At 38.3% G+C, this 27,394-nt stretch overlaps 2 protein-coding genes across 5 annotated transcripts in view; one reads left to right on the plus strand and one right to left on the minus strand.

Annotated features, from left to right (window-relative positions):
* The window catches only part of COL19A1 (collagen type XIX alpha 1 chain), a 323,109-nt gene extending 301,922 nt beyond the window's left edge, over positions 1 to 21,187 (plus strand). For all 3 annotated transcript variants that reach the window (XM_059178371.1, XM_059178370.1, XM_059178372.1), the window contains 3 exons: positions 10,311 to 10,439; positions 17,044 to 17,121; positions 17,299 to 21,187. In XM_059178371.1, the coding sequence (XP_059034354.1) occupies positions 10,311 to 10,439; positions 17,044 to 17,121; positions 17,299 to 17,426 (335 nt within the window). In that variant the 3' untranslated portion in view covers positions 17,427 to 21,187. The remainder of the gene's footprint in view (positions 1 to 10,310; positions 10,440 to 17,043; positions 17,122 to 17,298) is intronic.
* A 4,950-nt stretch (positions 21,188 to 26,137) lies between these two features.
* COL9A1 (collagen type IX alpha 1 chain) overlaps positions 26,138 to 27,394 on the minus strand; it is a 92,615-nt gene continuing 91,358 nt past the window's right edge. For both annotated transcript variants that reach the window (XM_059178374.1, XM_059178375.1), the window contains one exon: positions 26,138 to 27,049. In XM_059178374.1, coding sequence (XP_059034357.1) covers positions 26,865 to 27,049 — 185 coding nt within the window. In that variant the 3' untranslated portion in view covers positions 26,138 to 26,864. The remainder of the gene's footprint in view (positions 27,050 to 27,394) is intronic.

The raw sequence follows: 27,394 nt of genomic DNA on the forward strand, positions 1-27,394 counted from the left end.
CAAACATGGAATTAGCTACTCTCCAAGAAGCTCTGGTTATTTTAAGCAGTAATTAGTATTAGAGACCAAAATCTCAATGCTTGCGTGTACGTTATCTTATTTCTCGTGAGCACTAGAGATGGAGCAGAGTTAACCCAGTAACTTTGGCTGCTTTGATGACAAAATAGAGAAAAAAAATGATTATTTGTTTTTTAAAGGTAATGAATTCATGCTGTTGTTTTCAGTTTACATTGATCTCTACTAAGTATCTTTACCATGCTCTGACATGATAAGTCATTAATACAATTCTCCACTGTGTTTTTCTTTCAAGCTACCAGGTTTCTCTTTATTATTTTAATGTTGCCCTTCAATCTAGAAATCCTTTTTTACTATCTTTTTTGTTTGTTTGTTTGTTTGTTTTTTTGGGATCTTCAAATCAAGCATCATGAAAGAGCCTCCAAACTTTGCAATTTAAACGTTCCTTCTCCACAAACATTCCTCAAGCATCAGCTGCCTGAAAAAGAAAAAGGCCTCTCAAGTGCTCCAGAAAAGCACTGAAAAAATACAGATGCATAGGCAGGTCCAGCTAATTTGCAGGACTTGATGCAGAATAAAACTGTAGGTGCCCTGATTCAAAACTGTTGTGGAATTGTAAGACAGCCACAGTTAAACACTATACCAAGCATAGGGCCCTTTTGAGCAAGGGATTCCCTGTGACTCACAGGTGGCTTGTTCTTGAAGCCAGCCCTGGGCACAGGACCTCCAGGACCTCAACATCCACACACTTAGTAGACACCATCATGGAAGGGAAAATACCTACAAATATGTTTTTGAATTGTGATCTAAAATTCTCCTTTAACTCTTAATGTCCATGGGCTCTAGTGTCCACCATTGTTTATCTCAGGCAGCTTTAATGTGGAACTACAATTCCTTAAACAACCTTAGATTTAGTCTGAGATGTGGGAGGTGTTCATTTTGCCCAGTGGACACTGGATGAAGGCATGGCCCCTGGTGACCTGACCCTGCATTCAGCAGAGGAGACGTACCACTTCCACCCATAGGAAGCTTCTAGCTGGGGTGCCTGGGTGGCTCAGTGGGTTAAAGCCTCTGCCTTCGGCTCAGATCATGATCCCTGGGTCCTGGATCAAGCCCCACATCAGGCTCTCTGCTCAGCGGGGAGCCTGTTTCCCCCTCTCTCTCTACCTGCCTCTCTGCCTACTTGTGATCTCTGTCTGTCAAATAAATAAATAAAATCTTAAAAGAAAGAAAGAAAGAAAGAAAGAAAGAAAGAAAGAAAGAAAGAAAGACTTCTAGCTGCCCACTCACAGGCCATAGTGAGATTATTCCTGCGAAGGACTCACCTGAGGAGAGAGATCAGGGGAATTGGACCCCTCTCCATCTGTCTTGGGGCAGGCTTTGCAGCTTGCACTTTCTCTAAGTCTGTGGGCTCCCCCTCTGCAGTCCTGTCCCAGCTTTCTCTCCTAGTCACTCCTTGCCCACCAGGAAGCAAAGGGTGCAGAGGCTGCTCCAGGCCTCCTCTGGCTTCCCTCCATCCACCACCAACCGTCCCCAGTCTCTTCCAGCCTGGCGAGATCCTTCAGCAGCTACATGTCTTGTCTCAAAACCAGACTCGAAGGTGGAGTGCTCGAGGGATCCTGCTCTCCCACTTTATCATCCTTTCGCTCGAGGTCCGCACTGGAGCCTATGGTGACACCTAGACCCAAGCCCCAAACCTGGGCTCTCCAGCTCCTTTTACGGATGCTCAGGCGGTCCCTTCCCACAGATCTAACACTTCGGGCTCTGCCTCAGGCCACCAAGCCCTCCTTCAGCAGCCCGATGCCCCCATCTCAAACCCACCCATGGTGGAAGAAGGTGCTTTCCTACCAACCCAAAGTCTGGGTTTCTGCTAGATCACAATGGACAAATATACACCTAATCCAAAGTGAAATTAAATTCCCTATTTGATTAGCCAACAGGGCAAATCATTGTGCAAATAAGGTGACTGCAGAGTGGTGCAAGATGCCGTGCGTCTCAGCTTAGGCTCTTTTGGCTTTATGAGGGCTTTTCAGCTACCCCCACCCACAAATTAACTAACTTTATCTGAGAAGCTTAATTCTTGCTATGATACCACCCTATTATACTTGGAGATTTCCATCAACACACAAGAATTTGCCAACCTGTGCAGGAATGTGGACATGTATCCTGCTCTCTTGGTTCTGGAGACAAAGTTGGAACCAACTGTGACTGTGGGAAGACAGGAAGTTTAGGGCTCCATGTCCCTGAGCAGTATTTCTGCCTCCAGAACCAATGTCTAGGAATGCCCCTTTATCTATGTTTTCTCCATTTTCCATACATATATTTCATATGTATATGACTATGCATGAATACATATTATCAGGCTCTCTTGTTTCAAGTGTAACACCTCTCTTGCATATCAACAACTAAGAAGTGCATTTACATGTGTGTATGTATATGCATCATATATATACACTGCATCTCATAGATACACATCTGGAAGATATACATATACCTTTTAAATATTTTGCACAGCATAGCCTCTCTTTCTTTCAATTTGCCCCTTTCTGTTTCTTTGTTTGGGTCTATTGTTCAGCTTATAGGATTTCCTTAGTGCCAGTAATCCTTGGATGTCTGTTCATACAAGAGAGTAAGTTCTAAAAACCCACTTGAAAGTTATGAGTGAATGGTGGGACTCGCCAACCATGAGCTTCACTGTAGGGTAGTCCTACTGCTCTTTTTAACTGAGAAGAATTCAATTTCAGTGCCGTTAAGTCTTTCCTCTTATTCTGGCCAGATTCCCCAGAGGAAGCACTTCCATATCCTGCATGGCTGCCAGCATTTGGAGAGCAAAGTAGGAGAATACAACTGAAAATGAGAGCTCATTTATTCTTCTTGTTTTCAGTTAGGGAAGCCCAAGATGCAGTGGGATCTGGAGGCCCCCCAGGGTACACATGATCTATTTAACTTTTTCAGATAATAAACCTTCAGGGTTTTTTTGCTAGGTTTGGGGAGGAACAACTACCTAGCTGTATAGAGAAAGAAATTTCTCAGACTACTTCTTTTTTTTTTTTTTAAATGTTATGTTAGTCACCCTACAGTACGTCATTAGTTTTTGCTATATGTAGTGTTCCATGATTCAGTGTTTGAATATAAGACCCAGCGCTCCATGCAATATGTGCCCTCCTTAATACCCATCACCAGGCTCACCTGGCCCCCCACCACCTTCCCCCCTAAAACCCTCAGTTTGCTTCTCATGGTCCAGAGTCTCTCATGGCTCATCTCCCCCTCCAGTTTCCAACCCCCCTTCATTTTTCCCTTCCTTCTCCTCATGTCTTTCATGCTATTCTGCAAATAAGTGAAACCATATGATAATTGGACTCTCTCTGCTTAACCTATTTCACTCAGTATAATCTCTCCACTCCCATCCATGTTGATGCAAAAGTTGGGTATTCATCCTTTCTGATGGCTGAGTAATATTCCTTTGTGTTTATGAACCACATCTTCTGCATCCATTATTAGCTGAAGGGCATCTCAGCTCTTTCCACAGTTTGGCCATTGTGGCCATTGCTGCTATGAACATTGGGGTACATATGGCCCTTCTTTTCACTACATCTATATTTTGGGGGTAAATACCCAGTAATGCAATTGCTCTATTTTTTTTTTTTTAAGATTTATTTATTTGACAGAGAGAGAGAGAGATCACAAGTAGGCAGAGAGGCAGGCAGAGACAGAGGGAAGCACGCTCCCCATTGAGCAGAAAGCTGGATGCAGGCCTCAATCCCAGGGCCCTGAGATCATGACCTGAACTGAAGGCGGAGGTTTAACCCACTGAGCCACCAAGGCACCTGGGTGGCTCTACTTTTAATTTTTGGAGGAACCTCCACACAGTTTTCCAAAGTAACTGAACCAATTTGCATTCCCACCAACAGTTTCTTCGGTTTTTCTTTCTCTAAGCCTCTCCAATATTTGTCGTTTCTTGCGTTGTCAATTTTTGCCGTTCTAAGACTACTTCTTTTTTTTTTTTTTTTTTTAAGATTTTATTTATTTATCAGAGAGAGAGAGGGCGAGAGCAAGCACAGGCAGACAGAATGGCAGGCAGAGGCAGAGGGAGAAGCAGGCTCCCTGCCGAGCAAGGAGCCCGATGCGGGACTCGATCCCAGGACGCTGGGATCATGACCTGAGCCGAAGGCAGCTGCTTAACCAACTGAGCCACCCAGGCGTCCCTCTAAGACTACTTCTTAAACAGGATTTCAACTAATTCTTTTGATTTTAGTTCCCCTCCTCTACCACGCTTCCAGAAGTAATGTGCATTGCCAATCCCTGAGCCTTTTAAGGATTTGGGGGTTTAGAACAGGTTGTTTTTCAGTTTCTAGAATAAAGATTTGGTTTTCCTGAGTCTGCTAAGTCATCTGTCACTCAGCCATCTGGTTCTCAGCTTCCAAAATTTTGATGTGTTATATTCTTTCATATTCTCCCCATTCTTGTGCTTTTATGCCTTGAAGACAAATCTTACTATTGCTTTACAGGGAGTCAGATGCATGTGTTTCATCCACTATCTTCACCCACAATAACATTTCAAAGCAGTATGCTTACAAATGTGACAGAGGATTAGCAGTAACAACCTTTGGGTTATGATGAACCACAAAATGAATATGAATCCACCAAATGATACTGTGCAACTCACAGTTAAAAATGAAACTAGAGAGTAATTATTTGAATATATGAAAGGAAATTGCCCTCCTGATATTTCCTGCCCCTTAGGAGAGAATCGTATCTAATTTTGGTTTCCACGTTTAAGAGATGTATGGAAAAGCCCTTGAATAGTGAAGCCAAAAAGTGATTTGCAAAACAGATTACCAAACCTATGAGCAAAAGTTATTTAACCTGAAGGCTAAGAGGTAACAATAGTATCAAGTAGATGACTGATTTCCCAAGGGAAATGCTCATTGACTGCTTTCTGTTTCCATCATAGAGTAACAAAAGAAAAGTTGAAGCTGTACCAAGAAAATGGGCAATTAAACATTTGAATGGACGTTAGGAGAAAATAATGAATTCCTTTGTTTGAAAACATTTATAAGTTCTTTCTGTGAAATAGAAGATAGACATGGGCTCAATGAGGTCCAAATGCCCCTTCATTCTCCACATAATATAGTTTATCAACACATTAATATTAATGTCTGCATTAAATTGATGAGCCCATTCTCTCAAGAAGGCAAGTTATTGGTCTTATTTGTCGAAATGGCTGCTCTGGGTTTACATTGGCAGATGTAATATGTGTATATGGTTTATGTAAGCTCCTATCTGAACTCTTCAATTTTCTGCCTCATTAGAAAGCATAGCCAAAAATGGTTTAATTAACCAAAGTTCCCTGAAAACAGAGGAAAAGTAATAAAGAATACAGGTCTTTATAATTTATTTAGAGTCTCAAAAACATATTATTTTAAATTATAGAACATTAGAGTAAGGTTCAGAAGAAGTCATTATCCTTTTGCTAAATGATTATTTCTGAGTATATCTTAAACCCAGATAATTTATAGCTAGAAGTAATTATCTAAAAGAATTCTGTTTTACTAAAAATATTAAAAACCACCTAAAGCAAATTACTTATAAATTCAATTCATACCTTAAAGAGGAAAAAATTTTTACTGTGAATATTTGTGTTTAGACACTGAAGGTAATCAAAGAGATATATCTCAAATTAATAAAAATTATACTGGGGCCCCTGGCTGCCTTAGTCAGTTGAGCATCTGACTTTTGATTTCAGCTCGGGCTCTGATCTCATGGGTGGTGAGATCAAGGCCTTCCTTGGCTCTGTGCTCAGTGGGAAGTCTGCTTGGAGATTCTCTCCCCTACCCTTTGGCCCTCTCCCACTTGCACAGCTGCTCTCGTGGGTTCTCTTTCTCTCAAATAAATTTTAAAAAAAGGAAAGTTGTACTGAAATATATATCTCTTTTAAGTGCAAAACAACAAATAATACAGTTTTGAATTGAATTTCCTATTAGTTTGTAAAACACCAGTTTACAATTTCATATAATAAAGAGATATCTACATTCAATATAATGATTTGCAAAACTTTAACTATATACTGATTACAAACTTGTTTTATGTATTTAGTTATTGGAAACAAATGTATGAACATCAACCAAACATATCCCAGGTGGATAAGAAGTTTTGCATGAAAGCCTGTAATTTAATATCACCCTGGGGATGAGTCATCAAATCCTCCTTGGTCTTCTCCAATCCCTGTCAATCAGTCTGCATCCAGAGACTCACATCTTGTGGATGTGATGCTTCCATTCTATTTGCTTTATTATTTGAGAAAAGGAGTATACACTGATTGCTCCTTGGATAATAATACCTAATAGCCCATGTTTGTTATTGTTTTTCCCTTAATAATTCTATTTGAAAATAAGTTTGTTTTACTTTCTCAAACAGCATAAGGGCCTACATTTTTTAAACAAATTTTTTATCACAAGTCTATTGAAAAATGGGTTTTACTAGGGGATAATTTGCTCTTTACAGAAGGCTGTAAAACACACATATCTGCTTAAGTGAAATGTGCCTTGACAGTTCAACCGAATGAGCCCAAGTGAGTAAAGAGGCTGGAGAAAATTGGAGTGACTCTTAACAGGGTCTTTACAATTTGGCCTTTGATTTTTCTAATTGACAACTATAGTTTCCAGAATGTTGTTGTCATTTGGTTTTACCTACAAAGTAAACACTAATTTAATTCAGTAAGAACATTTTCTGGAAGATTTGTCTGCGCAAAACCCATGCTCAATTCTTTCTTTCTTTATTTTTTTTTAAGATTTTATTTATTTACTTGACAAAGATCACAAGTAGGCAGAGAGGCTGAGAAAGCGAGAGATAGAGAGAGAGAGGGAAGCAGGCTCACCACTGAGCAGAGAGCCCGATGCGAGGCTTGATCCCAGGACCCTGAGATCATGACCTGAGCCGAAGGCAGAGTCTTAACCCACTGAGCCACCCAGGCGCCCCCATGCTCAATTCTTTAAAGAATTATTTTTTTCTTACACACTGCATGTATCCTTGAAAAATTGGGTGTAAATTAGTTTTAAAAATGAAATCATTTGAATTTATTTTTTGAAGAAAATATATGAAAAGAAAAGAAAGGGATGCCTGGGTGGCTCAGTTGGTTAACTGGCTGCCTTTGGCTCAGGTCATGATCTCAGTCCCACATCAGGCTCCCTGCTCAGTGGGGAGCCTGCTTCTCTCTCTGCCTGCTACTCCCCTTGCTTGTGCTCTCCTGCCCCCACCCCCCCGTCTCTCTGACAAATAAATAAATAAAATCTTTAAAAAAGAAAAAAAAAGAAAGAAACACCGCAGTGAATATCCTTGGTCATGCTAAGGATTTGCCCTGCTCTAGTTTCTGTTATAAATCCAATTATGCCTATTCTATTTGTTAAATGTGAGATATATAAAATATAAACAAACCAATCAAGTTTAAATAAAGAATCCTATGATAGATTGCATTTATAATGGGCTTTAGTTTAATTTGCATTAGCGATTTCACTAAAATTAATTACTAGGGTAGTAAAGAATTGAATATGGTTTTGAGGAAAAATTGAACTGGATGATGACCAATGTAGAATTTATAACTGAGAAGTCAATAGTAATAAGTACAATCTTGGAATGATTACTCAAAAGAGCAATTCCGAGAAGGATGTCTTATATTATGGAACAAGTTTTTAGTCATAAGATAAAATTTATCAGCAGATAATCTTTACAACATATGGGACTTATAAAGCATGGAGAATAGCACAGGATGATAATCTCTTTCAGGCTTTCTCTGGGATTCCTGCACAAGAGCACTTCATGCAGAAAGTATAAAATGTTCAATACAAGGCCCTGCCTCCAGATAATGTTTAATCAATGTAATTAATGGTATGTCTTATTTAGGAATTTATGTTAGAGTGAAAATTCTCATTTATATTTTCATATTTCCATTTTCTTTGAACTTCCTCAGTTTCCAGATCCTTTCAATTTCATGAGTTATGATGCACTGATGTTCTGTAATATACTCACTTTCATCCAAAAGCATTATTGATTTATTAATAAGTCTCTAAATAAAGTATTAATAGTTGCATGACACCAAGACCACCTATAATGATATTTTCATGGCCAAATGACTGAGCTCACCTTATAGAAGCCCCTATAATCAGTCCTTGCTTCCCTTCCTTAGTTCTTTCTTTAGGACCCAGATAATAGTGTTAGGCTCCAGGCAGTTTGGTGAATGAACAAAAGGACAAATGTCAATGATATGTTCCTTAGGAAGGCAACATTGCTTTGGGGGGAAGTATTCAATTCATAAAGGTCACATCACTCAACACCTGCAAAAGATTTTGCTATTTTTATTGACATTTCTAAATGTTCTCAGTAATTTGTCAACTTCTCTTAACTTGTGTGTTCTTTGTTTCAGTGTTTTCTTCAGGTTCACGGAAATGTGTAGATACTTTATTGTTTTCACTCTGTCTACAATTAGAATTCAGTGAGAGCATGCTCTTTGGCACCAATGCTGAATTTTTTTCTTTGACCAAATTAGGCATACTCCCTACTAAAACCATGACTGAATAATGGAACTAACTGGGATTCAAACCAGAAAAAAAGAATAATATTGAGGGTGTATAATAAGACTCTTTTTAAAAAGCAAAATTTGGGGCACCTGGGTGACTCAGTCAGTTAAGTGGTTGCCTTTGGCTCAGGTCCTGGTCCCAGGGTCCTGAGATTGAATCCCACATTGGGCTCCCTGCTTCTTCCTTGAAGGAGAGGCTAAATCTCCCTCTCCTTCTGCTGCCCCCCTGCTTGTGCTCTCTCTCTCTCTTCTCTCTCTCTGTAAAATAAGTAAAGAAAATCTTAAATAGTAATAATAATAAATAAATAAAAGCAAAATTTAGTTGTTGACAAAGTACAGTATTTTCCCAGTATAGAAATTAAAACAGTGAAATTAATGAATATAGAATCAATGATCATTTTTTTTCAATAAAAATAATCTATTAGTAATGCAGTTTTATTCAAGGATATAAAGTGTCACATACTATATGAGTTACACATTGTTACGTAAGAAAACATATGTTATGTTACATAAGAAAACATGTAACTTATGTTACATATTGTTACATAAGAAAACACCTCAAATCTTCTTAAAACAACAAACATTTATTAACTCACATTTCCTGTGGGTCAGGGACTTGAAGTCTTGCTTAATTTTGTGTTTCTGGTTCAGAGTGTACAGCGAAGTTCCAGTTAGGACATCATCTGAAGGGGCTGCAGTCATCTGAAGGCTTGACTGGGGCCAGAAGATCCTCTTCAAGCTCACACACGTGAATCAAGTTGACAGTGGCCTCAGTTCATCCCCATGCAGGCCTCTCTGTGGGACTTTTTAAATATCCTCACTGTACAGCAGCTGGCTTTCTCCAAAATGAGCATCTGAGAGAGAGCAGCCAGGATGGCACAGAACTTTTTATGACTTAGCTTCCTTATTTACACACTGTCAATTCTGCTTTTTTTCGATTCATTTGAAATGAAAAGTAACTCCAGCCCACACTCAAGAATATAACTAGGCATCACCCAATTCCATTTGGAAGAGAATGTCAAAGACTTTGTAAACATATTTTTCTTTTACTTCCTTTATTTCATTTTTTCTTTTTTCAGTCTTCCAAGAATCATTGAAACATATTTTAAATGACCACACACATTTACAACATTGCTGGAAAGTGGTTTAAATTTATTATTAAAACCATCTTTTTTTTAAAGATATTTTTTATTTAACAGAGAGAGAGAGAGAGGTCACAAGTAGGCAGAGAGGCAGGCAGAGAGAGAGAGAGGGGGAAGCAGGCTCTCTGCTGAGCAGAGAGCCCAATACGGGGCTCCATCCCAGGACCCTGGGATCATGACCTGAGCTGAAGGAAGAGGCTTTAACCCACTGAGCCACCCAGGCGCCCCTATTAAAACCATCTTTTAGTAGAAACCTAAAATCCTCTCCATAAATCATTAGATTCCAGGCTAGTGTTCTGTCCAGTAGACTTGCTATATCTCGGAAGCACTGAAAATACTCAGACCCTCTGATCAGCACAGGTGGTTGGCATTTATATTCAGACAACTTTATACACTGCATTTTGTTTAACCAATCAGTAAGAAAACTCTCTTGGGAGAGAGGCCAGTTAGTAAATTAAATATGCTTCAACTGAAAACCAAGTAGTGTTTTCTTGTTGAATTTCATGTAAAAATTTTTGAAAAATGTTGAAGTAAAAATAATTCTATTACATGATGTATTATTTTTTCTTTCATAAATAAAGAGCGGATGGCTGTGTTCCTATCGCAGCTCAAGCTGCCAGCGGCAATGCTGGCTGCTCAGGCTCATGGAAGGCCTGGTCCACCAGGAAAGGATGGATTACCTGGGCCGCCAGGAGACCCTGGGCCCCAAGGTAAGTCTTCAGGTATAATACCTGTTTAGAACATGATAATCACAGTTAAAGCAAATATATAGGCATATACATATGTATGTGTATATATATATATATACACACACACACATATATATGACTTAATATAGAATATCTTGTTCATATTTGAAACATTCTGGAAGTTTATTTTTAACTATGACATCTGCAAGCTTAAAACTAGCTAACAATTACATGGCAGTCTAAATGTATTTTAATAATACTTGTTTTAAAAATAATTGCAACAATAATGGCTTATATGTCATCATTTTGTGGGAATCAGAGTTGCGTATGCCTCTCTGTTGATGTAAGTTCGACAACAAAAAGAATCATTTTAGTATCCATCTTAGTATCCTGAAAAAGCCAAGGAAAGAATTTTAAGAGATGCCACTACAGTAGGGATTTATGTCCGAGTAAAATTTTGAGAAATTTTAGAATCCTTCCCCATATGGTTTCTAAAAGTTTTAAAGCAAAACCTTACTTAAATTGGCAAAAAATTATTGTTCCACTGATGACAGCTTGACAGAAGACATGAATTTGAGCATAGCCTGACTAAATTAAGCCAGCAAAGCCATTTTCTAGAAATCTGGTTCGCAAATCAGCAGAGAAACCAATTAGACCCTGGTTTAGAGGATTCACGACTCTGACAAAGAAATACTAAATCCAGTAAGTACGTGGCATGAAAAATAAAACCAGGAAAATTCCTTTTCATGTATTACCACTGAGGAGTTCAAGGGTCTTCCTTGAAATAATCAAAAGGTTGTATAAAGGAGAAAACAGAGAGTGAACATCAAAATTGCATAAGAATACAATCAAAAATACCATCTATGCAGAGGATTCTTTCTCTTTCACTAGTTCCCTGTCTTCCTACTGCTTCTCTGTAACATGAGCCTGATTTTCCATAGGAAGTGCCCAAGTGACTGACTGGCCCTTCCTCATCTGAAAGAACAACCATCTCCAGTCACAGGGTCTGTTAGAGTCTTACCCTTCAGTCACAGCTGACAAGGCTATCGGTTTGGTTAGTACGATGTAGAAAAACAGAAACATCATTCTAGTTCATCTAAACTAAACAGTATATTCTTCCCTTCCCTAAGATCATAGAGGTGTTTGGCTGATAGCTGGAGGAAAATGTGTAGAAACAGATATAACCTCTGTGTGTACACTGTTGTGTAAGAAGGTAGTTAATTATTACCTTTCGAGAGTTGGGTCTGTTCTGAAGTTGGGAATCTATGAATCTAGAACAAAGAGCTTGAAGGCTCAGCTAAAGAGGGATGATGCCTCAAACCACGTGAAGGTTAAGAACTGTTAACACCCATAGCAGAAAACATATGGACTGATGCTTCAAATAGCTGTTTGAAGAAGACAAGAACAGTGGGAAAATCAGGATTATCAAGGAAAATATTTCTGGAACTGGAGTCACCTATCCACATAGACTCCAGTCTCCAGTCTCCCTCCCATGTAGGGAAGGCCCATCTGGAAGGCTCTCAGTCAGAGGCAATGCCAAGACAGCCATGTTAGTGAAGCTTCTGGAAAAAGACTATTCACCACTCAATTTATCTTCCGTTTTGTGGAAGATTTCTGTGAGTTTTATCCATTTGCTTAAGAAACCTTCCAGACTACTTCTACTCCTGACGAGACTTTTTGACTCAATTCTTGAACTAGAAAGACTTCCCTATGTGATTTCCAACTTTTTAAAAACCGATGTTTGGTAAAATTGACAAAGCATGTGCTCACTCCAGCAGCACATATGCTAAAATTGACAAAATTTTGTCCCACTGTGGAGTTTCTAACAAACATATCTTTGACTCTAACTCAGCTGTCTCTTCAACTTTCACAGGATAGCTCCTTTCTAGTATTTGTTAAATTTGCCAGAAAGGCTATGGAAACATAAACACCTACATAAAATGGGGTCTATTTTTAAGGAATATTTGCCTGTAGTCACGCTATCCTGATAAAACAACCAAGAAATCTTGCTGGACAAAAGAAGACAAGAGGCTGCTATTTGATTTTTGGTGCTTCTCCAAAAGTTCACAAATCATTGAAGGGTTTGTCTGTGGTATAGAAACAGATAGGAAGTGTTCAGAAGATGAAGTTACGCATATAGGCTCCACGTTTTGCTCTGCCTGACTTAAAAGTTTTCTCCAAAAGAAAGAAAGAAAACGCATATAAAAACTGTTACCCTAGTGTCCATAGCAGACGTCAGACGCTGTTGGCTGAATTAGTCCTCTTCGTGACACAACATGATTGAATTTGAGAAAAGATTGAAGTGAGAAAAGCAGTACAGAAAGGGAAAGAAAGTGTGGGCACCAAGCCTGGCACAGCACATCCTGCCCACTCTCAGGTTCTGTTGGATGGTGGCTCTTCTGAAATTCCCAAGAGACTTTTTCCCCCAGTTTATTAGGAAAGAAATCCACTTTCATTTAAAAAGTGGTTTATATTGAAATGTGTATTATAGAAGGAGTCCTTTATTATCTTATGAGGAGCAGGACAGAAATTTAAAGGGGCTTTATAAGTTTTCTGTGCAATCCTGAGAAGCAGGAGCCGTGCAGAGAGTGATGAGAACGTTGATGTGAGACTAGTATCAGCACTCAATCCTAGTTGAGAAAGGGAGGTCCGGCTCCTTCCAAGATTCTGACAATCTGAAAACTTGGATCCTCTTTCAGTGGCCTGGTCTTCTGGCGGTGAAAAGAGAAACCCCTGTGATTCAGAGTTGAGACACTTCATTTGCATTTTCCCTGAAGTCCCAAAGGGGATGATCGTTGACATCTTTTTCAAATTCCAAAGCATTTCCAGACAACTTTATATTTTAGCCATCCCGTGGGTTTCTGATTATTGCCTTCCCCCGGTGCAGTGAGAGAACTTTCCTCAGTGTTCTTTCCCACCTCGGATCTGCAGCGTAGGTTCCGATGGCTTGTGCAGCGGGGGTGAGCAGGAAGGTGCCACACTAGGATCAAAAAAGCCCAGTGTCATGACGCAGCTGGTTTCCATATATACATGAGCGAGGCGGATCTTCCCAACAGATCTGATTCTCTTGGGCGAGTTTTATGAGAAAGAACTTTATTTAAACTTTTTCCAAACACAACTGATTCTCCACCTCTGAAACTTCTGAAGAGCAGAGGCTACCCTTGAAAGCCCTGTTTCAGAAAGAACCCTCCCACAGAGTAGATGTAGAGTTAGTTGCGTAAAACAGACGTAGTCATTCCACGTGTCCTACATCCATTTTGAAAGGACATTATTGGGAATGGTGGTTCTTACTTTTGAACTTCTAAAGTTTTGCTGTTATTGGTTTATAACAAAGAAAGCCTTCATGTGACCGATAGGGATCTGGCCTGTCACACTGTCTCACAGTACGGGCCTTAGGAAAGGGAGGCACTTGTGTCCCAGTGACTGAGGCGTGCCGCAGCCCGTCAGTGAGCTGTGACCTAAGAGGCTGAACGACTTGTCAGGTGTGTCGCAGGCCCACAGGAAGCACTGTCCCTCCTCAAATGCTAGGAACACTCCTTTCGTGGCCATTTTGTCCAGTATACAGATAGATGCACCGATTTGCAGTTTAAAAATAAATCCCTGTGGTCAAAACAGAAATCTGTCTACAGAAAGTACATCAAGTCTGCCATCTAAAACACTCCAACAAGCACCAAGTTTCTTTAATGACTAGGACATAACTAGTCACATGCTGTAGATTAGGACATCACTGTGGTTTTCTTTCCCCACCTAAGCTATGGTGGTATCAGACTGTCACTATGCATACTTACAGGCCAGGGAAACAGGTGTCCATTGACGTGAGACCTGCCTTTTATTTTTTTCCAAATTTCAAGAGAGGCCTTCCCTAAAGGGGTGAAAAACTTAATTCTAGTAAATGGGAAAGCTCTTATTGACTTTATTAGCATTCGTATCTGAAGTTTTGTTGTGAAGCAATTATAAAATAAGACCCTATGGCTCTATGGCAGCCTTCATAAGGAATTAGCTTGAGACTTATTAAGAAAATTGAGAGTAAAAGCTCTCATGTGCTTGTACAATTCAACAGCAATAGTGGGTATTTATTAACCTAATGAACTGAGAAACTTGTACAAATAAGTCATTACATTTGACAGGAGAATTGTAAATGTTATCCTATTCTACAAATACGAGAATTATTGTTTCTTGTTTTGTGATACCGTGTGCACTGAAATCCATGTGGAATAATAAATTGTTGCATTATATTAAAATCTGAGAACTCAGTGTGAGTTTGTTAGTTTTAGCAGATACTGCCTCCATTTGGAATTGTGTTACGGTCTTATTAATCCACTTGATAATCGAAAGTTCATACACCTTTTGCTTTTTTCCTTTCTCCCTCATTTTTTAGCCTATGATCTCAAGCACTTAACTGAGATAGCTTGAGGGTCAATTTTATAATTTTTCATAATTGTTGGACCTACGTTGAACTATCAAATAGATCTTATGTAACAAATGTTATTTTACTGCAGAAATGTTTAAATAATGGAATTGGAAGGGTGCTTTCAAATGACCCTAAATATAAACATTTTTCCTTTTTGTTCACACAAGTTAAATGAAAGTCACTCATATAAAAGAAATTCCAGTAACATTTTGAATTGAATATGTATCAACTTCTGATTATCATACCAATATTCAAACCACTATTGTCTCTAAAATCTAGGATTATATTGGATATCTGTAACAGTTTTATAAATGTGTAAAAATTTCTCCCTGGACATACTTCCAATATGCACCTCAAAATATTTCTTGAATGTGTATGCTCTTTTCCCCACTGTTTTCACATTTATGATCCGGTCACACCTCCAAAGTAAAAAATGTGATCTCATTGCTGATATTATTTCCATTATATATACTGTATGGTCAAGTAAAAATGAAGATGGCAACCCCAAAACTGATGTTTAATTCTCAACAATAATGGGAAAATATTTATCTTACATTCTGCTCATAGAAAACATTAAAATTTCTCCTCTTAATCACGTTCTGCTATAATAACACACCTTTACAGAAAGGCACAACTAAGTTAGGACCTACTTCTCCTACTGAGATACTCTCCTAATTATCTCTGTTGTGTATTTGCATGTTTCTGCATGACTTTGTTCATTTCAGATGAGGTATAGTCTTTAAGCTGCTGTTTAAGTATGAAAAGTTGGAAATTAAATTCTATTTGACATCATCATGAAACTCTTAGAGCCACAAAACCTTTTTATCAAACATAGTCTTAGGTGGATACCAGTATATAAAACACAGATAAAAAGTGTTTTATACTTTGTACTTTGTTATTTTCAATTTTATCTCTTTTTTAGAAGTATCATTGACACACAATGTTACATTAGTTTCAGATGTACAACATAGTGGTTAACAAGTCTATGCATTATCCTGTGCTCACCACAAGTGCAGCTACCATCTGTCACCATACAACACTATTATAATCACTGACTATATTCATTATGCTGCATCTCTTATTCCCTTATAAGGATGAACGAATGACTTACTCATTCCATAGGGGGAAGCCTGTATCTTCCACTCCCCTTCACCCTTTTTTCCCATTCCACCACCCCCCTCCTCTCTAGGAACCATCAGTTGGTTCTCTGAATCTATAGGTCTGATTCTGTTTTTGTTTGTTTATTTATTCACTTGTTTTGTTTTTTAGATTCTACATGTAAGTGAAATCATACAGTATTTGTCTTTTTGCTTTTTAAAAGCAGAGATAAGGGCTCCCAGAAGCAGAAATTACTCTGCCCTAGTCTAACAGGTGACAACAAACATATTCAAGGATAAGAATGATTTTTTCTTAAAATGTATACAGACCTTGGACCTAATTCATTTTGGCTACAGGATCTTAAATTGATGAAGTGAGCTTAAACGAATCCCTCAGCTTCCTTGCTTTCTACCATTATTGAAGCACCTAGTCCTTCGGAGTTACAAACTGCCATCTTAAAACATGGGGTTGCTGGTTTAACTTTCCTCGGAAGGGATGTTATGTTCTTACAGTCAGTAATTTAAACAAAGACCTGATTTGCCCTCTCCTGACTTCCTCATCCTTCCTCATCCTCTCCTGAGATGGATGGCTTTCCATATATTCACACACTTGTTGTCATTTATTAAAATCATGAATTTTTGTTCCTTTCATTCCCTTTAATTCTTGCACTAAGGTCCAGATCCTTGTTGTCATATCATCTTATCCTCATACTAAGCAGAACTCTTGTCAGTATGCTTCTTATATTTAGCCTGTATCTAGCCTCCAGTCAGAATTCCAATTGAAGAGCATTCGCGTACTCTGCCATAGCTATTGACAGATGACATGAATGATCAATTTGAGTTATTCAGGGTCAAAAAAATCTCACTATCAGTAGTTTGACCAGTTGGAACTTTTATGGTAGCTGCATATTTCTAGGATCCTCATTGTGTATCGCACCTAATCTGTTTGATATGTAAGCCTAATGTGATTATAATGCAAAACAGATAGCCAATATACTGTTTAGGTTAAGTGAAGGCGTAACATAAATCACACGGATTAAGAACATGATTCTTGCACGTGCTCTGCTGCCACAGAACTCTCTTACTTCTTGTGTCTCTCTTTTTATGTATCCCTCAGGCTACCGAGGACAGAAGGGAGAAAGAGGGGAGCCTGGCATTGGGCTCCCAGGGAGTCCAGGTCTTCCTGGGACTTCAGGTAATAGTGATATTATCTTCACAACACAAGCAAGCCTCTAAAAACAGGAACCGCACCTTCTCGCCTGTGGCCCTTATGTGTTGCTACAGGTGAAGTTGAATGACCCATGTTGGTTGGAGTGAGGGAGGACGAGCCATATGTGATCTGCATTCTGATGGGGGTCTTTTATTTCATTAGCTCCGGGTTTGCCAGGCTCACCAGGTGCCCCAGGTCCCCAGGGCCCCCCAGGACCTAGTGGAAGATGTAATCCAGAAGATTGCCTCTATCCTGTGTCTCATGCCCGTCAGCGGACAGGTGGGAAATAAACACACCTGAGGAAGACTTGACATTGAGCTATCTTAATACTCTCAACCCCTCATGATATGTGGGTGGCTTTTTTTGTTTGGTTGGTTGGTTTTTGATTTTGGTAGGCCAGACATTAAAAGCAACAATTGGAATCCTATTCCCTATAGGAATTGGGATATTAGCATTTTCAGCTTTCCCCAAATTCATTCCATTTGTTTTTCTTCACCATTACTATGATTTTTATTCAGGATCTTCTATGAACTAAGCAAGCAAATCTTGTCATTAGTTCTTCAAGATGAAATGACATCTTGTGATTGAGTAGGCTGATGGTGATGTATTTTCTGGACTTATCAACTTGTATTTGGCCTTTGATTTCTGAATTTTAGAGTTTCAAACTTAAAGTTTTCTTGGAGTTTAAATTTACCATCATTGCTAAAACTTTCAACTTTTTTTGACATAGTGCATTGCTCTTGCTCAATGTTTTTTGACTACTTTTATAGCTGAAGAATTCTTATACCATCCTATGTCAATCCTGCTTATGCAGAGAGATAGATAGGCAATAAGAGCTTCACTTCGTAACTCATTTTGGAAAAAAACAAAACAAAACAAAAACCCAGGAGGCTATTTTATCAGGGAGCCCAAATAGCCAACGACTGAAATGATTTTGTTTATTCTGTATAATGAGCTCAGTTCAAAGCAATCACCACTGGCATGAATATGTGCTGCATGAAAAGAGGGGAACAAAGTCCAATTGTACAAGAGTTCCACAAGAAAAGCCCAACACTGCAGCCTCTTCACTGAATTTCTCATTTGGGAAAAAGAAGGCAGTTTTCCCTCAGAGGTGTTTGATGGTGGAGGCATGAAGCTCTCTTTGGTACCTTTGAAGCTTAAATGGCCTAGCAAGGTTTTGGGGTCCTGGTATCCATTTTCCTTCCAGCTGGATCACTCTCCGATTGTAAGACAAGAACTGGCCATCAGAACAAAGGATGGGATTTGTAGCAACTGGGAAAGAAACCCCTTGATCTAGAAGATGAATGGGTGGTGTTGACAGATGCGTATTGAGGCGGTGAAGCCCAAAAGCTCTTTCGGAGAAACAGTTATTCTGGAGAACCAGGGCAGCCAAGGATATGCAAGTAGCGCTGGGACGGAAGAGTTAGCACTAACTTCAGCGGGAACAACAGGCACCGTGAAGACCATGTCCTCTGGCAGGAAACAAAAGTATAGCGATCACCAGGCCAATTGCTTTCTGAAGTATTTTTATTGCCTAGCTCTACATTATTTTGAGAGGTTAAAAACAACTGATTTCCTAGAACATTGGGCACGAGGGTGTTGCTGAAATCTAAGCAGTGGGTCCCACAGATGCAGTGAGCATGCCACCCAGAGCCCTTCCTGCCGCAGAAATGGGGAGACCCTGACTCTTCAAAGAGCAGCACAGATTCCAGTTTGGCTGAACAGGCTAGAAGGGTTGCTTTTATTTGTTAATTGGAAAATGAATTTAGAAAAACAAGCCCACTGAGATTGGAACAAGCTGTGAACAGAGTTGTATAGGGAGGCTTTTGTTCAAATGCACCCATGAGCCGAACTGGTTTTCTTTATAGATGAATGAACTGCTGGTCAGGTACTGTCTACATGGCTGTGTACACACACAACCATTTAGTTATTTCGTATTGAATTATGATGTATATTTTAATTCCAAGTTTGTTTCTTTTAACCTCTAAGGTTATTTTATTTATTTCCAATGTTTTTAACTTTAAATTGATTTTTTTCAATTTTCTTTCCTGTGCAATACCTACAATGGTGCTGTGTTTTAGATTAATGATTGGAATATACATATGCATTTTCTTAGTAAAATGAAAAATTATCCCTCCCAAAAATGTACAGAGATCCAAAATCTGGTGCTATGTGTATATCTTGAGGTTTTAATTTGTTGAACTTTAATTTTCTTGAATTTTCTGAAAGCTTACAATTCATCTGCCACTCCTTAATTTACTTGAACTTTTCATGAAGCTAGACATTTTGTATGTTTTCAAAGATTATTTTTTAATATTAGTTACTAGGTTGTTTATCCTTTTGCCTTTTTGCTAGTCCAGAAGTACTTATTTTAGCATGTTCATGTTTTCATGAACTTTTTTGCTGCTGGTGATCAGTGCATTTTTTCCTTGTTTTCTTTGAGTCTTATATATCCATGAAAGGACTCAGTTCATTTTCTTGTTTTATAACTTCTGTTCATTTTAATTCCACAGAATAGGTCATGCATCCTTTCTTATCAATTGTATATTTAGGAACCTTTCTTTGTCTGACTTCCATTAATTGCTGGGCTGGTTTATTCCTGTTCCGAGAATTTGAATTTATTCAGGGGATGAAAGCAGAATGGGGAACATCACGTTCTATGATGCAAATGACAAAATAGAGTACATTAATTCAAGCTCACTTGTTATAACTGACATGTATGACTTAATCTGCCTTGGGGATAAGAAGAAAAATGGGACTTTGTCCACCTGGAATGAGGTCCTCTCACCCTGCTTAACGTTAACCTTCCAACATTTGTTCATTTCTCACACGATCTGCAACCAAGAGCCAAGAGAAAGCCTGGGCCCGGCTAACATAACACCAAATATAGTGGACATTTGGCAGTTGTCTAATTCCCTTACTGTTGAAAAAGTGGATAATTAAGGCCCCAAAGTAGGGTGGGAAATTTTCCCCTCCATAATTTGGTGGTTGCAAACTCTGTTGTATCATTTTATTCCATTCCAAAGCATTTGTTTACTTTCAGATAGATGTTAGTAGCATCCACAGCAGGGAAGAAGAATTATCAAATTTCTTGAATTATCTCTTATTTGGACTTTAGAATAATTATAGGCCATGATGACAATTAGTAATTAAAATTGGCTTTGCCCTGTATATAAGTATGTTTGGACTCCAGTCTAACATTTTATACCAAAATCACTTAACACTTTTCACATAGAAATCTTTCTATGCCAAGAACAAGATATGACTTCAATCAATATTCCTAGCCTTTGGAATCTAAAGAAGGAAGAATAATTCAAGAGTTTGTTCATTGTTCTTTCCTGTTCTTTCCTAACCATAAGAGAAACACAACCAGTCTTAACCTTTGAAACTTTTCACTCTGTGATTGTAGTAATTTAATTAATGACTTTAAAGTAATCCCATATGCTATTTCTATATTTCATGGCATTGTTGAAACTTAAAGTTTTGTCACTTACAGAGCTTAAGTAATTATCTTAAGATACGTTGTAAAAATGTCATTTGATGTTTGGATTATAAAATATTTTTTTATGACTATGTTTTAGGAGTTAAATAAGACTTAGCTTTTCTGCAGTCTTTCTCCTCTATTGAGAACCTGTGATATACCTCCTTTTGTCCACAAGATGGTGTTTAAAGCGACTTGAAACTGAAGAACTGAACAGACTTGCAGAAATACAAGGCTAGAAACAGTTTAGTGGACAACTAAATCAGACCCTTGCCTTTGCACTTTTTTTTTTTTTTACTTTTATAAATAATTTCTTATTAATTTGTTTTTTGTTAATTTATGTTCTTCCTCATTTTAAGTATCTTTACAAATAAGGCACAATAACCTGTGATTCCTTAGCTGTTTCCATTTTATTTCTTAAGTGGATTTATATACCTGCTTAACTTGTACCTTTACTATTGGTAACTTTAGTTTGTATGCTACCCTCATATTTTGGTGATTGACGTGAAAACACCTAAGTATTCATCCTACTTTTCAGACAGGATATTCTTTTTTGTTTTTTTTTTTTTTTTTAAATCAGACAGGATATTCTCTTTTGATGGACAAGTAAAAAGCATTAACCTTATCTCAAGAAGTAGACCATTTATAAAATTACATAATGTCTAAATCTCCATAATATTCAAGGTACTTAAAATTTTTAAATTTAAAAATTAGATTTGTATAACATTTCTATTTTTCTAGAAATATATCACGATTTACAAAAACAGATAAGGAACACTATTTTTCAAATTGCCGTTTTAATTTTCCTAACAGAGGTAATAAGACCCTGAGATTGATAATTTCTAGTTTAAATTATACTCTTCAGTCTTCTCAATGAATTCACAGAATTCTTTTGCACATTTTTTCATTGCTTTTGTTCATTTTTTTTCCACATCTACCTGTGTTCACTTTCTTCACACACTCCCAGTGTTCTTTCTTAGAACTTCAGTGCTGAGGGACATATACTCTCTTCCCCGCTCTTCATACACTTTCCTCTCACAGAGACTACCTAGGCTTCTAGGAGGAGGAAATGAAGAAAAGAACTGAATTTCTATATTTTATGCCTTGATACTTCTAAGTGACTTAGCCCATTGAATTCATTTACTAGTTGGCTGGCAGTAGTAGTAGCATTATTTCTATTAATTTTTTTAATTACTAGGAGACTCAGGAAACAAGACAAATGGATGTCTTCAGATTTACTATGTTGGGTAGCTAGAGCTATAATCCAAACATCTTCCTCAACAAAATCATGCCAGGCTAACTGGTGAGTTTAAACTGAATGAAGAACCAGTTGAGCACAGAAAAAAGCTCACTCAGACAAGCAGACCCAGTAGAGCAAAAACTTACCTCAGAGATAAGGCAGGTTTATAAAACCAAAGCTAAGTCTAAGAAAATCTAAATGGAAAACATATTGTGTTCACATAATACAATAATGAGTGATACATGGTACAACTCAAGGAGTTAGCTACTTGCTTCATGAATTTGTCGAAAGTGAATATTAACTTATGGGGTTATTCAATAAGAATTAAGTTCATCAGAAGGGTGTGTGTCATTTGACCATAATAAGCTTATGGGTGTAAAGATGCTAATTAATTTGCAACTTTTTATTTTGCTGTATTATTTAAAGTATATTTTAGGGATGAATATTTTTCGGTGTATTGATGTATTTAAATTCAGATTGTTTTATGGCATATTTTATAACTATTTATTTTTAAAATAACATTTAGGGTGTATTTTTTGCCCATTTTGTTCTCTACCTTACCTCATCCAACTATTCAAGATTTCATTCGACATACTCAAGCTAAGTGGAATGGCACTGGTTTTATTCCAAATCCCACTTGGATATAATGTTTTGAGGCCTTGATTCCGATATGTCCATGATACATAATGAGCTTTTCGCTTATCTTAGCAATAAAGGATTTAACCCTAAATCAAGGAATTCTGAGGTGCAGTTATTAACACCGTTTCTGCTCTTCACCACTTCACCATGCCTCATGGCTGAAATCCACATTTCAGCTCCATTCTGGGAGGTCTCAGCCACAAAGATACCCCAAAAGCACTTGTATGTCAAGTGTGAGCCACAAAAGTGTCCAGGATACTTGTAACTTGGACTGTTGCAAGGTTCATGTTTATACCATGCTGGAGATGATGTTTTTGCTTGTCATAAGAATCAGTGCTTAGCTCATAATAATTAAGTCTATTACCCATCTCCCTGGCAGCTCATAAAAAGCCTAGTCTAATGATTGTGGAGAAGAATTACAAGCAGAAACAAGTCAGAGAGCAACCCGTCCTTTGCAGCTTTTGTCCCACAAAAGTGGTCTCCTCACTAAAATCATATTAGATTTATTGGTATAGAGGGGCCTGAGCAAGATAAGAAATATCACAGTTAAGTTTTCTCATAAAGTAAGCTCTTACATCATTAATGATGTCAATAGGCAATAAGAAGTTAAATACATAGCATGTTTCCTTAACTGAAATTAATCACATCAAAACACGCCAGTGGATTTACATGTCTGTTTAGACTGGGAAACGCTTTACATAGGTCTTAACTATTCTCATCTTCAGGTCTCCTTATGATATAAGAAATTTAACCAGGTGCTCTCTAAGGAATATTCTTAAGTCTTTACACACACAGATCTTCAAAATAGAGGCCAAAGACACATTCAAATAAATCTTAAAAAGAAAGGTAGTTTCTTGGAGCCAGTTTCCCTCATCTGTTCTCTCTCTAGTTAGTCTTAGAAAACTTGTTGGAGTCAAGAGTAAAATGTGGAAGCATGTTAGGGGAAAGTTAGCATGGATTTATGAAGACTAAAAATAATATCAGCATCCTCTTTCTAATAACTGGATCTAACAAATAGATTACACTTCCCCTAGTTAATCACTTAAAGGGCATTTGAGCGTGTGTATTTATAGTCCTACATCGTAATGGTCAACGAATTGTGATTTAGTATTTACTGAGCCAAATGCACTTAATACCACCATCCCAGATCGCAATCTCACTGTAAAGGGTTAAGTACACAACTGAAAAGGATTTGCTTTACCCAATGAAAAAAAGTCTTGACCTATACTGATTGAGCACAAATATTCTTTAATTAAAAATAGTTGAAACCATTTATGTCCACTGCAAAAACTGTAAATGGCAGAATCACTAGTTTGCTAGTATTTTTTTTCTCATTAGTACTTGTCACTCCTTCTGCCAGGGCTAAGAGAAAAAAAAAAAAACTTTCTTGATATTTGGTATGATCTGATGTATTTTTAGTGATCCTCTCCATATACTGGTTTATTTTTAAACTCATAGATATATGCCAGAAACACTGCCGTAGCCAAAATATCAAATAATACAGTCGGAGGTGGTCTTCTAAAGCAGGGATTCACCTTAGCTTATTTCAGGTAGCAAATAAATCAGATTTTACTAATGATGTTTAAGAATATCAATACTTGTTTAGACAGCTGGGCATATAAAGTGTCTATAATCAAATCAATGACATAATTGATAGACTACTAGTTCAGACTCTTCTGCTAGACAGAGGTCAATTATCCCAAACCATGCCCGTGAATTTATATACTCAGTCAACCTGGGAAGTGATTTCTGTGGTTCTTAACCAAGCTGTCAGATATTTAGGGTTAAAATCATATCGTAATGCCATAGAAGAACTGCCTAGAAATAAATCAGTAATCATTTGCCCTTGAGTAATATGCCAGTTTCTAACCAACCTTAATTATTCACACACTCTTCTCTCAGTGAGTGCTCTAGGTGACACTTCACCCAACTCTTAAAAATATCTCGAAGAGGTTTGGAGCTTTGTGTTTTGCTAGAGAGAGGGATTTGGCTTAATTAAATGTTTATCAACTCTCTTCCATTGGAGAGGATTTGCTGGATGGTTGTCTTTGCAATTTCTCAGTCAAGTATTTACTGCTTCTGTAAACTATTTCACTTAACTGAATTTACAATGGATTGTTCCCACCATTTGGAATGTGCTAGTTTTGCATAATCTATTTGTAAGTGGCTGTTTCCAATATTGCTTATGGTATCCGTGGGGCTTGTTGTACAGCCTTTTATATATCAAGTTTGTAAAACAGTTGAATGAACTGTTCTTTGAAATTTTATTTTTTAAAAATTTTCTTATGAATACAATATTCTAGAACTGGGAAACATATTTATTTGGTTATCTAGTTTTTCTTTTGTTGTATTTGATTCTGTCACTCCAGTTAGAATAAAACCATCTTTGTGGAAAGACAAAACAATTTCTTTGCATTTATTTGGTTAGATGTTGCAGCACCTAAAAAGGTTTGCCATTTATATAAAGATCATTTTAAGTAATAATGATGAATCTATTTCCAAAACTTCTCTATTCCACATGAAGGAAAACCATCCTTCTCAGTGTGTGTAAACGGCACTCATTATGCAACCAAGTTAGGATCATTCTCCTTAAGCACAATCCATGTTCAAATCACAGAACTAGATGCTATAAGCAGTTTTAAAGAAATCCAGGTTGGGGGAGGGGAAGGGAGAAGGGAGTGCCTGGATGGCTCATTCCTTAGAGTATGCAACTCTTGATCTCAGGGTCTTGACTTCAAACCCCACACTGGGTGTGGAGATTTCTTAAATCAATCAATCAATAAATCTTCTTTTAAAAATTAAGGAAATCCAAATACAAATTAAATAATGATTGGTTTGGTCAAACAAATAGTGCTGAAATTTTTAAATATATAGCAAGTATACACAAGAAAAAAAAAATTGGTATCAAAGATCCTATTGGAGCTCACTCCCCCTTGACTTGAGAGAATTGAATTCCATAAACCAACCAAGGATATCGACTGTTTTGAGCACTGTGCTATGCCCCCAAGAGAAGTTACTGTGACATAAAACTAATATATTAAGTCTGATCAATAGTTTAAAAAAATGTCGATAAAACAGCCATCTGTGTGACGATGTAAATAGCAATAAAGTGCTTGAGTGGTCAGGCAATACCTGTCTTATAGGTCAGAACCCCGTGCTTTAGCTGAGTTGTCGTTATAAAATGTCTAAGAAAAATGGTGAAACATAAATTATTTTTGCGGCAGTGAAGTTCTAAATAGGAAGGTGTTAATGAACCATTGAAACAAAAGCAGTGGTTCCTAACCGAGAAACAAGCACGGAAGTGGTCTATGAAGTCTGAAACAGTCTGCAAACATGTTTGTCCATATGCTCTCATGTGTTTTCCTGGGATGATGGCCCCATGGCTTTCATCAAAATTTCAAAAAGGTCCTTGAAGCTCTCCCTAACGCTGTACACATATACAAGAAGAACTTCTCTCCCCAGGGTAACACCCCCCAGGGAACAGGAAGGGCTTTTTAATTTCTCCATAGGAAAAAAAAGCACTAACATTATAAACATACCTATAGAAATACCAGTCACTAAAAATTTTTCAAAGTATCTAAATAAGTTCAGTGACTTCATTGAACACGATTATTTATAAGAAAACATGCAAGAGATTAAGAAATCATGTTTATTTCTTCTTTGGTACAACCAGGGATTTTACCTCAAACCTTGAAAATAAATAACCTCGTTAAAACCGATGAATGGCAGGATGTTAAAATTCCTTCTTTGCTTCACATAGAAGAGCTCAAAACTTTAATGGGCTTGGGAGACAGTACAGTTCAACAAAAATCCAGGCACTACAAAACCGGCACCTGGCGGCCGAGAACCGTGGCGGGCGGCACCTGGGAGCACAGGCTGCTGGGCGTTCTAAGGAGGTTCCAGCAGGTCTGATAATCCTCTGTATAACCCAAACATTAATCTGAGAACATCTAAATAAAAGAGGAAAAGAACTACTCCAGCTAAGGAAAACCAAACCAGCTGTCCTTCTTTATTGGCACCTTGGCCCACGATGTGTCCCATACGCACAGCGCGCTGAATTCAGTTCAACGCCCCGGGAAGAGGATTAGAAATTTATTTAAAGAGAGGGTTTGGGGGGGTTTGTGGTTGTTTTGTGTTTTGTGTTTTTTTTTTTTTTTTTTAATCTGATGACTCTCCTGTCTACTCTCCAAAGGCAAAGAAAGAGGACTTGTTGAATAGCACCATTGTTTTAAATCCGTCAAATAAGACTTAGGTAATAACGTTGAAGGTAATGCATTGTCGTCTCCTGCCTCGGCTTCGGTGGGGTTTCTCCTCCACGCTCCTTTGCCAGGCACGGTTTATGCAGATGGCCACGCAGCACTAAGCTTTTCACGGATCGGGCCCTTTGCTAAATGCCCGTTGCCCAGCCTGCAGGGTGCAGGAAGCTGGCTCGCAAAACCCAGGAGGGCCAGGAGGGCCCGGGGGGCCAGGTACCCCGGGAATTCCTGCCACCCCTGGGGGCCCTCGCTCGCCATCCCGGCCGTTCCTCCCGTAGCTGGCAGGACCTGGTTCACCTGAAACACAAACGGTTGCACATGTGAACAGGAGAACCCCGGCGGCAGTGAGCTGGCCGCAACGCACCCACCCGACTCCCTCCCGCAGCCCAGCGGGGTGCACCCAGGGCCTTAGGAAGTGCTTTTGGAAAGGATGGATGAAGATCAATGATGATGGTAAAATATCTTCACTGGACTTGGGTTTCTTAGAAATTAAAAATGAAAGGAGGCCTCAGCATCTCCAATAGGGTAGCCTCTGGCCACACAGGTCTATTGAGCACTGACATGTGGCTAAGTCAAATTGGGATGAATGGTAATAGTGTAAAACACACCCGGACTTTGAAAAGTGAATGTAAATTTTATATT

Source organism: Mustela lutreola, chromosome 6 (assembly GCF_030435805.1).
Source record: "Mustela lutreola isolate mMusLut2 chromosome 6, mMusLut2.pri, whole genome shotgun sequence".
NCBI classification, from domain to species: domain Eukaryota; kingdom Metazoa; phylum Chordata; class Mammalia; order Carnivora; family Mustelidae; genus Mustela; species Mustela lutreola.